This window comes from Aythya marila (genome assembly GCF_965140915.1).
Source record: "Aythya marila genome assembly, chromosome: 6".
NCBI lineage: Eukaryota > Metazoa > Chordata > Aves > Anseriformes > Anatidae > Aythya > Aythya marila.
Window position 1 is genome coordinate 9,572,068 of NC_139047.1, and position 15,542 is coordinate 9,587,609.

A 15,542-nucleotide genomic window follows, 5' to 3' on the forward strand; every position below is an offset into this window, starting at 1 on the left:
AGTTGCTCGCCAGTGTAATGGACGTTAGCCTTGAAACGGCAAGCCAGGCTTCAGCGTGGAATTGTGAAAGTCTGCTAAATATAGTCGAGCTGCATAATGTTTTTTCTGACACCATTAAATTCAGTTCATTAGTGAGCGAGGGATCAAACTGGATCTTACATCTTAAGGTGAAAGTCAATTCCCGACACTGCCAGCTCCCAACTCACGACTTTTCAGACGGCGTTAAGAACCTCTCTGTTTTCTTATGACCTTTGTTAACCAGAATAAACACAGTAACTGCTATGCAAACAAACTACCTGAGCAAAATTGCAAGGACACCGTGGCAGGCACTTGCAGTTACTGGAAAGTTGCATCGTCGATCCAGACCACCTCTTAAAAACAGAAAGCTCCAGAACGGGAGGATTATGTACATCTTTGATTTTTAATACTCAGCACGTTGTCATCTGAAGTCTTCCCCCCTCCCTGTCATCCACAGGAAAGCAAAAAATGTACATTTTCAAGCATATTTGTTTTTGCTAAATTAGCTGTATCAACCAGAATACAAAAACCAGGAGGTAGAGTTCAACATCCAAATCTCAGCTCAGAAACATGCCATATTCACTGTGATGTAAACCACAATATTCAAGCTCTATTTAAAGCCTCAGCAGAGCTTAAAACTATGCCTGATGTAAAGGGCAGCTAACAGCTAAGCTTCTACAAACTGTTCATCCCTCATTTTTGTAATACATTTTTCATGGAGATGGAAGTTCTTTCTACTTATTCAAGTTCTCAAAAAGACACTGAAATGGTGGAGCCCTTCAACTTCGTGGTTTGCAGAGAGCTAATGCAATTTTTCAGCATCACTTCAGCAGAAGAACAAAAAGCATGGTTGGGATATGGCTCTGGACAGCAAGCTGCCCTTCCTTGTCCTCTTGGCCAACAGCTTCAGCTGGTGGAGGCAGTCTTGCTGCTGGCATATCCCAGCCCTCCCAGCAAGACTGAGTCAGAGCCCTTGGGAGCTCAGAGAAAGAGCGAGAGGATCGGGGAGGAAACAATCACCTCCTGGAGTGGGAGAGGGATGGTGACAGCTCCTCTCCTTTGGAGAAGGCCAACATCAGCTGAGGAACCCAACGGTGCCAAGCAAGTCTGCAAACCAGAAACAATAGGAGCAAGAATAGATACAGGAAAGCAAAGCATATGCGGTGTGTCCAGAAGAAAGTAAAATACCTGGCAGGAAACCTACGTACTGGTGCAAAACACGGTGCAGACACCCGAAGCACTGATCCCTAGAAGCTGGCTTCACAACATCTGCAACATTCCTCCATGGAGCAAACTCTGCCCTGGCCCCACTGCGCCGCTCAGACTAGTCCTGTGTCACACCACTCAAAATCAATGTTTTAAGAGTGTGCTTAAATAGTATCAATAGCAATTACAGGGGAAAATCCTCATTCTCATCCCCAGACCCAGTTAATTGTTGCAACATTGATTTACTCTAATTTGACTTCTCACTCCAAATTAAACCCACATTACTGAAGGAGGGACTGCAGGCAAGCTCTCCCCGCTCCCCCCCTCCCCTCCAAGACAATAAATTTAATATTGAATACACTTGAAAAAATGGCAGTTGTTGCAGGATCCATACTGAAAGATCTTTTTCCTTTTTTTCCTTTTTTTTTTTTTTTTCTTCCTGCGAGTAATTAAAAGATGCTTTTCTTGACTAATGATCCCCCTGTTTAGAAATGGGAAGTCGATACTCCTTCACCAGCAGTCAGCTTCAATTTGTCACAAGGCTCCCGAAGTTTGAGCGGCGGTTCTCAGGGCTGCTGGTAATTGCTGGAACCAATTACCAGCCTTCTAAAGCTGACCTAATCAGGGGCCCACGGACAACACTCCGAGGCCAGCTGGTCCCCTTTTTCTTCTATATTCACATATTCTCCTGTGCTTGGTTTTTCTGCTGCTTCGCCAACTTTTCTTACTCACCAGGAGCTCATGCTAATTCCTCTTCCCTCGCCGTAACCATGCGAACACCCTCAATCTGAACTTTGGCTCACGCTACTGCTTCGCATTATGCTGCTTCCTTGGGGGATCCTATTGCACCTGTGCTCCCATTATCTGCACTGGTTTCCAGTTTAATGCAATCCAAGGTGCTGCTTTTGATCCAGAGGCGCTGAATGACCTAGAGATCTGATTATTTTATAAACCATCTCTCGGACTCTACAAGATCTGGCACAAGTTAACATTAGAGAGCGTACCTGGACAATATCCTTGATGAAAGTAGCAGGAGCAAGGACTTCTGCTACAAAGCTTTCAGGCTTTGAGTTCCTAAACTCCAATCTGAGAGCCTTTCTGACCTTCAGAATATGCTTTCAGGTTTGTCTTTCCCATGACTTTCTCAGAGAAAGAGTTTTAAGTGAATTTGAGTGCACTGGGAAAGGCCAGCAGTATGGTATGTGCGATGCGGTTTGATTATTAGTTTAACTTATTTTTGAGGGTACAAAATAAAAAATGTAAGCTGTACTCCAAGGCTGGCATAGCTCAATTTTTATAACTGTCGGTGACATTTTCCTGGGTAAGACTCCTTATTTATGCTGTGGCCTACAGTCAGCCGTTTGGCAGTCCTGCCTGCAAAACATCAACCCCTTCTTCACCCTTCCCTCTGCTCAACAGAAATACACTGCAACGATTCAGTGCCAAATTCTCACAAGCTGAAGGGATTGCTTTTGAAGCCACGCATATGTCAAGGTTTTCAGATTCCTCTTAGTCCAACATGTGAATGCTCCTTGAGCTTCCCAGTCCAACAGCCTGAGTACTTGTGGAGCACTCAATAGTCCTTCTCTGCCCTTGATAGCCCGTGGGTTTCCATTGATGGCTTCATCTCCAAGAGAAAGACACAACACAAAACGGTGAAACCCTCAGTTACCTGATTCCCACTACACGTCTATTAACAGAGGGTCCATCATCGTGCTGACAACTTTTGGCTTTGCTATCGTGTATCAGTTGTCATCATCAACTTATTACACAGAAGCATGTGAAAACTGTATTTGTCTAAGGTCTTTTACTGAGGCTTTGTGCTAAAGCCTTTGAAATTACATGAAATTACTTCTCCCTCTAGTCTGATGGGGCTTTGGCTCTGGGCAGCCTGTGCCAGGGCTGCGGCACCCGCCCAGCCCAGCAGTGCTGCCTGGTGCTCAGAGGGAGCCTCCTGGGCTCCAGGCTGTGCCCAGGGCCTCTGGGCCAGGCCCTGGGCCTGCTGGCCGCACTGTGCCTAAGGCAGCCCCGGTGCCGCCAGCCCTCTTGGTGCCCAGGGCACGCTGCTGGCCCGTGCTCAGCGCGGTGCCCACCAGGCCCCCAGGGCCCTTCCTGCAGAGCTGCTTCCCAGCTGGGTGCCCCAGCGTGTCCCGGGGCCTGGGGCTGCTCCTCCCCAGGGGCAGCACTCGGCACCTCTCCTGCCTGGGCTCCCCCAGGCTCCTGCCAGCCCAGCTCTGTCCCTGTCCCTGTCCCTCAGGGTGGCCGCACGGCCCTCTGCTTGCTCCTCCTGGTTGGGGGCTTGCTGGACTTCATCCAGTAGTGACCCCTGAGGTATTTCCTTGCCTTCTCCTCCACTTTTTTTTTTGTTTAACCCCACTTCAGGTCTATTATAGCTGCTTCTGATAGGATTCCTCATGCAAAACTCAGAACAACAGAGAGAAAACTAAATACACAACTTATATCTAGAGATGCTCGGATTTATTTCTTGCCATAGCTAGGACAGAAGGATCATGAGGCTAATGGAGACCAAAGTAAAGCACAAAAGGAAGCAGACACTTTGAAAAGGCAGAATTTTCATATATTCACGTGAAAAATACCACTTAAATCCTGTTCCAAACAGCAGAAATAAACAGGGGTAGAAAAGCACGATTAGAATTGCTTTGTGGGCAAAATTTCAAATAATCTTACTTCTATTTTTTTTCTACCAGCTTTTCTATCATACTTGATCTCATAACTGGAAATGCATATTTACAAAACTAATCTTTATTCCTTTTGTCCCAAAATGCTATAGCCCAAGAAAAAAAAAAATGATGTCACTGACAAACAGCCAACCACAAATATGGTGTACAGAAACAAAGATGAATTAAAATAAACTGAGCATCAGATAGAAAAAAGTTGACTTTATATATGTAAGTCTCACTTTCAAACACACACACACAAAAAAAACCAAGTTTTTTAATTTAAACGGATGGCTTTCTTTTTGTCTTCATCACATGAATTTCAGATTTATCATGACAACATCCTAAATTTATTATATAAATTCTAAAATCATGTTTTAAAAAAATCCGATTTAGTATATGCCTTTCATTTTAAATATTTAGAGTTGAGATATCTTTCTGTTCACCTCAACAGTAAGGAGCAACATATATTTGTTAGATGCAACAATACAAGATTTCTGGATTAAGCACAAAGTAATACTAATGACTGAAAGACAACAAGAAGTTGATTTCAAACTAACTGATGAAATCATTATATTAGCTGTATAATAATATACACATACACAGCTGACATACAGTTTATGTATTAACAAAATCTCTGTGCAGGTCTCCCTGAACACATTTATATGCACAGGAATTCACCCAAGTAGCCTGATTAATGTACTTTGCTTCATTCTCGAAGATGAACCAAAGGTGGCACCACAAATTCATTTTTCAGTGCTAACGAAATAATGCAATAAGAAACAGTTGACTTTATTACAGACAACAGTACAAACCTACTCCTGTACTGTAGGAGGTGTCCCTGGTATATACTCCCACATTATAATTTCACTTCATCTGATATTGGAAAAAGCAGAATCCAGAAACATACATAAACAAAACGAGACCACAATTACCTCTGTTTGATTTCTCTTATATACACGAGGCTAACGCTGAGAGCTAAACCTTTGTCATTCCATTTGCTTCCTGGGGACTGAACACTGCTCAGATGCAGGCTGCCCCCCCGGGGCTCACACTAAGACAATTATAACACACTTCCAAAGATAACTTAAAAGATTGGCCCAGCTGGGCAAGATGGTCCAGAAGGTCTTCCACCTGTGTGAACCCCACTGTGCTGAAACCCAGTCTGCCAGAGGTCACTTCGGATCCCCCAAGACAACATATTAGTTAGAACTATTAACACCTACCTCCACTAAAATCCAGTAAGTATTTTCAAAAAATCTTCCTCCTTTGATAGTGATCAGACAACTTAAGCATAAAAACCTTCAGTTTTCAGTAGGACAATGTATCACAGGAAAGATTTTCACTATACTGAGCTATGACTGGTAGGTAAAATACTGCTCTCATAGGAAACACACACTCCCCCACCAACTTATGGCATCATATATATCTCACATAAAGAAAGCAAGCAAGTCCATACTGAGCAGGGCTTTCAGGACAGCTGTGATGCAAACCCAAAGACCTGATAGCCAGGGACAAATTACACAGCAGTGTCCTGGGTGAGCTTGGTCTACTGAAGGCAGATCATTAATCATAAACTGATAGTCCAAGAGCCAGGAACTTTGTGGCTTAATGAAACAAAGAAACTTATTACAGTGTAATTTAGATTGAGGTATAACCAGGTGGGAGGTTTCAATCTCCCGCTGTTTTGTCGGTCAGTCAATTGAACAAAAAATCATAGAGCTGCTGAGGAAACCTCCACGAGCATGAGAACATAACAGGGTCACTCTGCTTTTGACACACACCTCATCTGACATATGTTCTTCCTGGGCATGCAGTGAAGATATACACCTTCTGATTTTTACAAGGGATACTTGAAGGTAGAATTTTAAAAGACTATGTTGTAAAATGTTGTAATGCCCTACCACCTCTGACTGAAATGCCAAAATGAGGAATTATGTGCTCAGCCTTATAGTTTACAGTCTTTGCCATGTGCAGTAAGTATCACATGCTACCTGACAGTGCATGCCAGTGTCAGATGGAGTGAGAAAGCATACCTTGTGGAGTCTGACGAAGGTTTCATATGGCCTTGGCTGTTCTCCTCCCAGACGCTGTTTGCCAACTCGTTCCCGATAGAAGACATCACTTTGATGAGCTCTATAGGCCAGTCATCCAGGTCAAGAGAGCGGACCCGGGAGAGGTGTGTGCCAAGGTTTCGGTGTATACCTGAGCATTCAATGCATATGAGGGCTCCCAGATTCAAGCTGGCCCAGTCAGGGTCTACAGGAAAAAGGAGAAAAGCCATTAGAATAACAAAACACCTAACAAAACCTTCTCGTTAATGTTTGTGGAAAAAGATTTTGCCTCCAAAAACAATGGGAAAAAAAATCTGGTGTTCTGTTCACAAGCACAGTGAGGAGATCTGGCAGAAGGGTAAGTTTTGCCTTCTTAAGACCCCAGCCATTTTGAGAAACCCTAAGGGTGTGTGTCTGTCATGAAAGATGTGTTGTTCCAGCTGCAGTCAAAAGTAAAGGGTGAATTAGAAAGAAAAGAAGAAACAAGGAAAATATAAACTGAGTAGCAGGCAGCTTATGAAGAAGTAGTAGAAAAAGTCCCTCCTTGGGAATCTAGAGCCACTCGTAGCCAATTACAAGAGAAAAAGAAAAAAAAAAAAAAGAGTAGATACAATGTCGCTGTTGCTAACTATATCAACTCCCTTAATAACCATCTATATCATCACCTACATATGGCTTTTACATCTAACACACTATGGGGTATGTTTTCATCTCTAAGATCAGGGAGATAAGTACTAAGATGAAAATGTGATACTTTGAACAGTGCCAGTTTTAGTGTACTAGCCAGAAGGATTCCACAGACAAAAAAATAACCCCACAAATGATAAGGCAGTGACAAACCTGACAAAAGCCGGGAAATTCAAAGTCATTTCCCAAGATGGTTCACTTTTTGTCACTGTCCTGTGTTATTTAAATCTAGATTTGTATGAATATCCCTCTTCAACAAACATTCATTTCAACAAATGCAATGAAAGACTTATGGGAGGAATTTTTGGTGGCTTTTTTCCCACCTGCTGTCACATCTTTTCTTCTCTCCTTACCCTAGGCCTCCCAAAGAACAAGTAGGCTATCACAAATGCCAAGCAGGAAAGTCATGATTAATTGAGAAGGCAGGCAATTTTTATTCAAATCTAAACAAAATTTAGAGCTGACTGGAAAATAATTTTTTTCTGTTATTGCAAATATCATCAAAGGACTCATTTCTATTTTGTGTAACCCAAAATTGAAAAAGTTATTTTTGGCAGCCAAAATAAGTGGAAAGAAAATATTTCCTAGTTATTTGCCGTGTCACTTTTGGTCAAAAATATTAAATGAAAGCAGATACTTCTAATGGCAAAATTCAACATTTCATTGAAAAGACTGATTGACATTTTTCTGTCAGTCCTTAGAAATAATAAAGAACAAGAAAGCTCCCCCATCTTATTTCACTTAAGCAGAAAAACAGATCTTTTGTTTAAAAAGTTTCAGCTATACTAAGTCTTACTCTAGAAACAGACAGCAGGTGTTTCAGATCTCCAAAACTACAGAAGACAAAACACCTGCCATGCTTTACAAGTCCTTAGTAAGACAAGCATGAAACACTCCTTTCTTGCATATTTCTCCAGGTCACCTCCATGAGTTACTTTTGGTGTCTTGCCAGTGGGGGAACTCAAGTAGTGTATTTGAAATACACTAAAACCCCTGAAACACTAATTTGTCTATAAAAGCTTAAACAGAGCAGGTATCCATTTAAAATTTACAAACTGTGACTTGGAATGAAATCTCTGCCCCTAACCTGCAAAGGGCAGGGTTATCTTCACAGACATAAAAAGTGTCATGAATTCAAAGAAGTACTAACTCAGAACGAAGCAAGAGAAAAATTACTGATTAATATTTTTATAATTACTCCAACAGAAGCGATGCTAAGGACCTGATCCCGACACCCTCCAGAAATACATCTATGCATTTTAAGTACATCTGGTGTATCTTCTACTAAATACATTTCTAAAATATTTGTCTACTTCCAAATAACAGCACTAGTTAGATTGAATTAGTCCAACAAACAGATAACCAAGAAGTTACGAAGTAACCAAGAAAATCTGTCAGGATATTATTTTAAATTTCAACAATCTGACAACACACAATTGAGTAAGAAGGTGGCAAAACAGAAAAGTAAAGTATTGAATTCATTACAGACATTCAGTTAAAAAACAGACTTTTTGATTTTGGTCACAACAGGATAATGCAAAGCATGGCAGAGCTCTAATAAGCAGCTTGGACAAGCAGCATTGGTCTTTGGTATCTGGAGAAAAAATGATATGACGACACTGATGACTTCTGTTTCAATTTGTGTGCACATGAAAAATTGTTCTCAAAAGGGTATAAGCTAGATTACGAGTCACTACTGACCAATTAATATGGCGAGCTATTGTAAATTGGCATTCTTGATCTCATAAAATATATATATATTTATTTTTAATCTAATTCTTGGAAATTTTAAGCTGTAAACAATCTACTGTTTTTTTTTTTTTAATTTTAAAATTTTTATTAAAAAAAAAAAAAAAGAAGAGAAAGATAAAAGAATTAGCTTACTTTTCTTGCTGATACCAACAGTAATTTTGAATTCGAGGATGCTTAGAGTACACATGGCAGGCACTTCTTCAGTATGCATACACCCAAATTTGATGGTAGAAGGAAAACGCCCATTCTGTGCAGCTGGAGGTACTATAAAGCTAGTTTCTCTCTTTGTTACTCATAATTTGTCAATCAAAATACAAGCATTTTTATACCACTGAATATTCCCAGATTTAAATTTTCAGCTGTCCATATTCTTAAAGATGTTCAGTTTTCTCCTTCTCTAAAAAACTTCTTCCCCACTTTGACTTGCACCTCAATCAAATTGGTCATGTGAAAGCCAAAGCTCTTAACACAGCTATTTTAGAAAAATAACCTCTTCACACCATCTCCTTCATCCCTTTGGACATGGGGTGGCTGATGAAAGACTTGCACATGCTAAACTCATCCGGATTCAGCATGGCAAAGATAGTGCTGGGCTGAACAGAGGAAATCTCTGAAGAAAGGAACAGAAGAGCAAGGAAACTAAGGAGCAGCAGCAGCTGGTGAAGGCATCTTGCAGGGTTGTAGCAAGAGAGGGAAAAATTCGTATCTTTTAATTTCCTTGAGAATTTTCTTCTATTCTACCTATAGAAAATTGTATCTTGTGATGGGTTTGATAGGCTTGACAATGACGCTGAAGTTATTATGTCAGTGTTTGGCTCTCAAATCCAAAATACACCATGGTAGAGTCTAGACACTAAACTCTGTTGGACTGGGAAACACATAATGAGAGTCTCTTTGTTTTTTTCTGCAACAGAAAAGATCTAATATTCCATATACCTTACAAGAGTGAAATATTTCTCTTCCAATATGCTCTTTAAGCATTACAACTGGAAGAGCAAAAAGCATCTGGAGGCAGAAATTTAGCTTCGTTTGCATAAGCAATCTGATCATCTCCAGTGCCTTCTCCACCTGGAACTGGGCCTCTCGCTGCTCGCAAGGCCCCCGGGAAAAGGGAAGGTTTGTCTCCTTGTGAAACCAGCATGAAGTCCTCTTGGGCTAAAAATTCAGTACCTGAAGGCCTCCGTGCCTCAGTGTCACCTCTGTTCTCCTGGGATGGAAAGTTAATACGGAGTTTGCAGTCTGAGACTGCTAAAGGGGCAGAGGGCTGAAGCACTCAAGGGCTCCTGGTACTACTGCTGCTGGTTAACATACAACAAAGCAGAAATTCCCCAGTGAAACAAAGTGCTGTAATGAAGTGCTAAAAAGCCAAAGCGTTCTAGAAAGAGGAAGAATGAGACTTCTGAAGTGGAAGATTGATGGCCCTTGAATGGAAGTGAGGGACAGCAACATCTCATATTCCTTTGCTCCCAAACATCTGGCTTTGTGAAGATGCAAACTATGCAAGCCTTCCACAAGGGCCCTGGTGTTTGTGATGCAAAATGCTCCGGGGTAAGGGCTTGCCCAGGCAAGAGAGAAAGGGAGTGAAGGGAATAAAGCAAGGCCTGGCATAAAAAGCAGCAGGCTGAGGTTCACACAGTGTGCATGCATGTTTACGTTTTAAGATACATTGCTTAGGAACTAACGCAGGTTTTTCAAAGGAAATAGAGGACTTAAAATTAGGAAGGGCAAATGACAAGAAGAGACAAGGAAGGTTTAAATCATCTCCGAGAACACAAACAATTCAGTGAGGTTCCAGCTGAGGTTGCAAACTTGCCCCCTACTCCCCAAGTGTTGACAGCTGCCAAAAAGGGTGGTCCCATCCTGCCCTCTCCCTGCAACATATTCTTGGCACAGCCCCTCTGCTGGCACCGTGCACGTGTGGCCAGCTTGACCCAAGAAGCAATCTGGATGAAAAACAACCTGGCTGAAAGGACAAAAAACAAAAAACAAAAAACAAAAACAAACAAAAAAAAAAGGCTTTTTTTGCACAATCATGTTCTGATTAAACATCTAGCTGAGCTGCATAAATACTGGGGTACAAGAGTAGGAGAGAAACATACCTCGGGGATAGTGTGCACTCTGGGTAGAGCTTAAAGGGTTCGTGGGCACATTGCAAGGACACGGGTGAGTGTGGGAACCTGTTTGCCATAAAGGAATTACACTTTTCCACTCTATTTGGGTGACTGGTTAGCAGGGTCTTGGAAACCCACATCTGTACCCACAGCTGTACAGATAGACTGGAGAAGATTTCAGAGAAGCTAAAGGTCACTTGAAAACCCCATCCTTCTCATATGCAGCACTGCATCTTATATGAATACTGCTACAACTATACTAAAGCCTTGGAATAAATCTGAACGACTACCAGGTTAATATGAAAGAACATGAGTAAATGAGTCACTTTCATCTGTGTGTGCTAAAATACCAGCCAAACTAACATTTTTCCTTGTTTACCACACTCTGGATTACTAGCCCATGGAACGTAAAGACCTTAATTCATCAAGGTTGATATTTTTTTCTGTCTGTGAAAGGTCCATGATATTTATACTGGAGATCTCCTACAAGCAGGTCATCGAGCTGTTTGGACAGGATCTGAATCCTGGTGCTCAAAGCCTAGTCCAGTCAAGGCTCATATCCCTGCATGCTGAGGACAGAGCACCTACCTGCCTTTGTTCTTGATCCATTGCCTATGGACAGAATACGAATATCTGACATCTAATATCTTTCAAAAGAATCAGTTAAAATCAATCTGAGTGTGAAGAACATTTTGATGGCATGGACTGGAAAAAACTTGTCATTTTAAATGCCTGTTAATGTGCTAACCACCTTCTCTTCAAACCTTTTGAGGATGAGGCAGGCTTGCTTGGTGGATGACCGAATCAGCTGAATTGTTAACTATGCAGACAGCAAATTAATCATGCAAAAGCACTGACACTTTTGTATGAATGTTCATTTTAAATTTAGCTGGAAAGTTTAAATGGCTTAGACAAATAGTCAGAATCCTAAACAGTAAGTCTTAAAAAAAGTATCCAAAGAAAAATAAATGAATATTTTTCCATTTTAAGCACATGTAAAATCACAAGAAAAAAGTTCTGACTTCCAAACATCAAAGAAATAAAAATGCGCAAGTTCTCAATCCTTCAGCTTCTACAGCTAATTGCTTTAGAGCAAGAGTACTTCCTTTTTATGGCTTTGTTACAAACCTCTGGAACTAAAGAGCACCGGAATAATGACCTCAGCTGGGGTTAGTGAGGTGACGAGCAGCTCAAAGTATTCTTGAGAACACTTTTCTGAACATTAGGTATATGTTTAAAAATAAAAAAGGGAAAGAAACATAAAGGGGAAAAAATTCCCAAATCAGTTTTCTAGTATCCAGACATAACGAGCAATGACTTCGTTTCTTCTGACAAGTAACCCTAAAAAAAAAAAACAAACCCAAAACCCACAAATTAAGCTTTACCTCTCTGAAAATATTACCACAGTACATATGCCCTTCTCCACCCAAAGTAGGAAGAAAATGGAAGTAACTGATGTCAAAGAGCAAAGTCCTTTTTCCCTTTCTTCAAAGGAAAGGGAAAAAATGTTCACATTTGAAGAGACAAGTACAACAACAAGGGGGAAAAATTAGGACTCATCTGACATGGCATATATTAAGTATAAATTAACATAAATTAAGCTTGATTAAGCAAACTCCATAATGAAGAAGAAACGTGCAAACAACATATGGAATATAATACCAAAAAAGACAAAGCCTGCGGTGGGTGTACACCCAAGTCTTGGCCAAGGAGATGAGTGAGGTCAGTTTCTGCAAGCAAGCACCCCGTGCTGCCTTCAGCAATGGCTGTACTTACTCTGTGCTTCACAGTCCACGCAGTGGGAATTGCCTCTGATGTTCCTTATTGACTGAAGGGCCATGGCCTCACTCTGACTCGTCATACGGGACTGTGTAGATTCGAAGAAACACGTATGCAACAAACAAGAGCCCAATAAAAAGGGTTAGATAAAAATTGTCAGCAAAGGCAACAAAACAAAGCTTAGATCAAGTTTCAACAAATAAGCTGAAAGATCCTGAAGCCTTTGGATTGCCTCTCAAGAAATAACAACCTCAACAGCGTCTCCAAGCACCACAAGACCATGCCTGCCAAGCAGAAATTCCCTCTCTCCTCCTCTAATTTTGTCAGCTTGGGATTTCTCCCAGAGCTGTCCCCACCCTGCACAGGAACTCCCAGCACTCTGGGGACTCTTGCCTGGAATCTCACTGGTGGGGAGCAAGCACAGAGGAAAACTGAGCTTCAGGATGAGCCCTGCTATTCACAAGAAAGGTACTCACAGCATAGATTTACTTCTTCAGATAAATTAGATAAGAATATTATTGTATCAAATCAATTTCTTTTATTGATGTTTTTGCTTTTGCTAATGAAGACTAAGGGATGGCTTGCGAAAGAAACCGAAACCCTTTTATTGTCAAAAGGTCAGATTTAATCAGATGGCTCCCATTTAGATTCTCTCCATGATGACCGGCCGATGACCCGGAGTGTCTGTCACCACGTAGAAGTAGTTCTGCTCTATCCAACTAAACCTTCTTGTGGGTTATCTGAGAATAAAATTGTTAGCTGTACCAAATTATAGGCTCTCTGAAATTAATTTTCAAATGAAAGTCAATCTTTTTTGAAATAATTTAAGCAGGATTAGGACCAGGTCTTACATATGGGCATGTGGAGATATGTCTTCCCAGTCTGTCAATGGGAGGCTTACTAAACCTGTCCAATTAGCTGTGCTTATGGTGTTCTGGTTAGTTCTTCTGTTGTGAGACCTTGGAAATACTTTACAGAAAAATCTATTGGAGCATTGTAGCAGGTTGAATATATAACCAAAAAAGCTCTCTGAACAAGCAAAATCTTATCAATGGATTCTCCTTTTCAAAAGAATACATGTATTTAATATACACAAAGGACAATCTTCTCTGTAGGTATCACACAGTAAATGTTAACAGCCACTCTTTGCCCTCTTTTCTATTAGGGCTCTTTTAACGTGGGTGTTAGTATACTCATTTCCTCTGCTATGCTCTCTTAACATACACATTAAAATGTGCAAATCTATGAAAGTCAGACACAAAACCAAATAGGCAGTAATTTTTCTCCCTCTCAGAAATATATATTAGAAATAAACTTTTTTTTTTTTTAACCAAATAGGAAGTAAATTATGTTACAGTGATGATAATTACTGATGTCTGATCTGTTCTGGTAGGTTGGGGTAATGAAAGCAGGCATTCCTTTCAAAATTTGAGTCTCCTTCTTGCAATATGAAATCATTAAAGACATCTCTCACATGGATAAGGTTAAGGGGTCTACAGGTCTGAACAATTACTCCCCATTTCTCTCTCTCCCTTACCGCTCAACACCTTGCTCTCTAGTTGTGAACTGTTTGCAGTCACAAAGACTCAGGAATCACAGGTTCTCCTGCCCCTCCAACAATGAGCAACAGCTCAAGTACTCTCAGATTTTAAACGTGTATTTTAATAGGAAAGAAGAACAAATTACTTCTGTCGTAATGTGAAAGCATGGCAAATTAGAAAGACAGCTCCTTTTAGGAAAAGGCAATAGCTTATCTTTGATTTCTGTGATTTGTATCACTTTATCACTGCGGAGCCTGGTGCCTGAACACCACTGCACATTTATGGCTAGGCCAACTAGAATGCTTAACTAAACTTTGCCATGCAGGAGCAAAATAAATGTTAATTGAGATTTGGCAAGTCAATAAGCTGGGTTTTGGGTCTGTCTCCACTCTTCACCAAGACAGGCTCTTCTTAAAGAACTTTCTGCAGCCCTTCCCTACCTTGAAACAAACCTGAGTCTGCAGTAGTGAATCCACAATATAACTTCTCAGTAGGGACCTTGTTCCAAGTTTCAGTCAAATTTTAAGAGCAATCCAGAAGACCCAAATATAACCCAGTAGCTCTATTTACTCAATTGCTCTCAAAAATAAACTGCAAAACAAGCTACAGTACCAGTTATCTTGAAATATCTGAGAAACATATACAGCTCTAACAAGACTGTGCCATGTGCCTAGCACATGCATGTCTCTAGGAGGACAAGTTTTAAAACTCAGGGTTCTTGATTTTGCTTTCCTTTTAATCATCAACCACCATAACTCATTTTCAGTATTACTCTGTGTCCCATACCTTGTTCTTGCTGCTCTCGCATGACTGTAAACTGGCCAAGATCTGACTCTCTATGGCTTGTACCCATGCATCTCTTTCTTCGTATGTGGTAGCTTCGAAGTGCCATGTCTGGCCAGTGAGAGAGACAATGATAAACTCGAAGTTTTCTTCTTGTTCTGAAAAAAACATGTAATAGGAAGAAAAGTTTAAGGATCTCGATAGATAGGCCTAAGCAATCCTGTTTGATGAGAATTTCTGCAATGTAACAAGGAATTGCAGGTCTGAATGTCTGAAATTCAAGGCTAAGTAAATCCAACTACCCTGAAGCTGCACAATGCATCCCAAAACAACTTGCAGATGCAAATTTTTTCTCTCTAAATGCTATGTAGATAAAGTACTTTTTTATGCATAAATATTCAGTTCCTCTGTGTGTTTGAGTATTTAGTGTTGAGTCTATCCATTTCTCTAACACGAAGTGGCCAACAAATATTATTTAGACTTTAACTTGAGGTGCTAAGAGCTACATGTGTCACAAAATAACTAAAAAAAAATGGACAGACTATAAAGAGGTGACAACACAAAGTTTGTCAATTCTTCCTTCAATCACATGTGTACATGCACAGATATGTTAAAAAAATATATGTGCTTTTCTGGTCTACAGCACAAATACACCGGATTATACAGGATTAAAATCAGTTCAGCTTATTCAACATTCACATTTGACATGGAAGATGATAAAATGACCTGAGAAGCTAGCAGAAAAGGTCAATGAAAAACCTTTAGGGCCACTGGAGCATAAGGACTGGTATTCAGGCTGAAGCACTGCAGCATATGAAAACATTAACAAAAGTACGCACACTAACTGCACATGGGACAGCCAAGTCAAATTAAAAAAAAATCAAAAAAGCTGAAACAGAGATAGTGGAATTGGGAATAGCAGACATGAAGCAT

The 15,542-nt window shown here is 40.6% G+C and overlaps 1 protein-coding gene across 7 annotated transcripts in view; it reads right to left on the bottom strand.

Moving 5' to 3' along the window:
• Positions 1 to 15,542, bottom strand: part of AGAP1 (ArfGAP with GTPase domain, ankyrin repeat and PH domain 1) — a 354,680-nt gene that overhangs the window by 33,017 nt on the left and 306,121 nt on the right. For all 7 annotated transcript variants that reach the window (XM_082763868.1, XM_082763867.1, XM_082763866.1 and 4 more), the window contains 3 exons: positions 14,613 to 14,767; positions 12,283 to 12,373; positions 5,939 to 6,161 (listed from right to left, as the gene is read on the bottom strand). In XM_082763868.1, the coding sequence (XP_082619994.1) occupies positions 5,939 to 6,161; positions 12,283 to 12,373; positions 14,613 to 14,767 (469 nt within the window). The remainder of the gene's footprint in view (positions 1 to 5,938; positions 6,162 to 12,282; positions 12,374 to 14,612; positions 14,768 to 15,542) is intronic.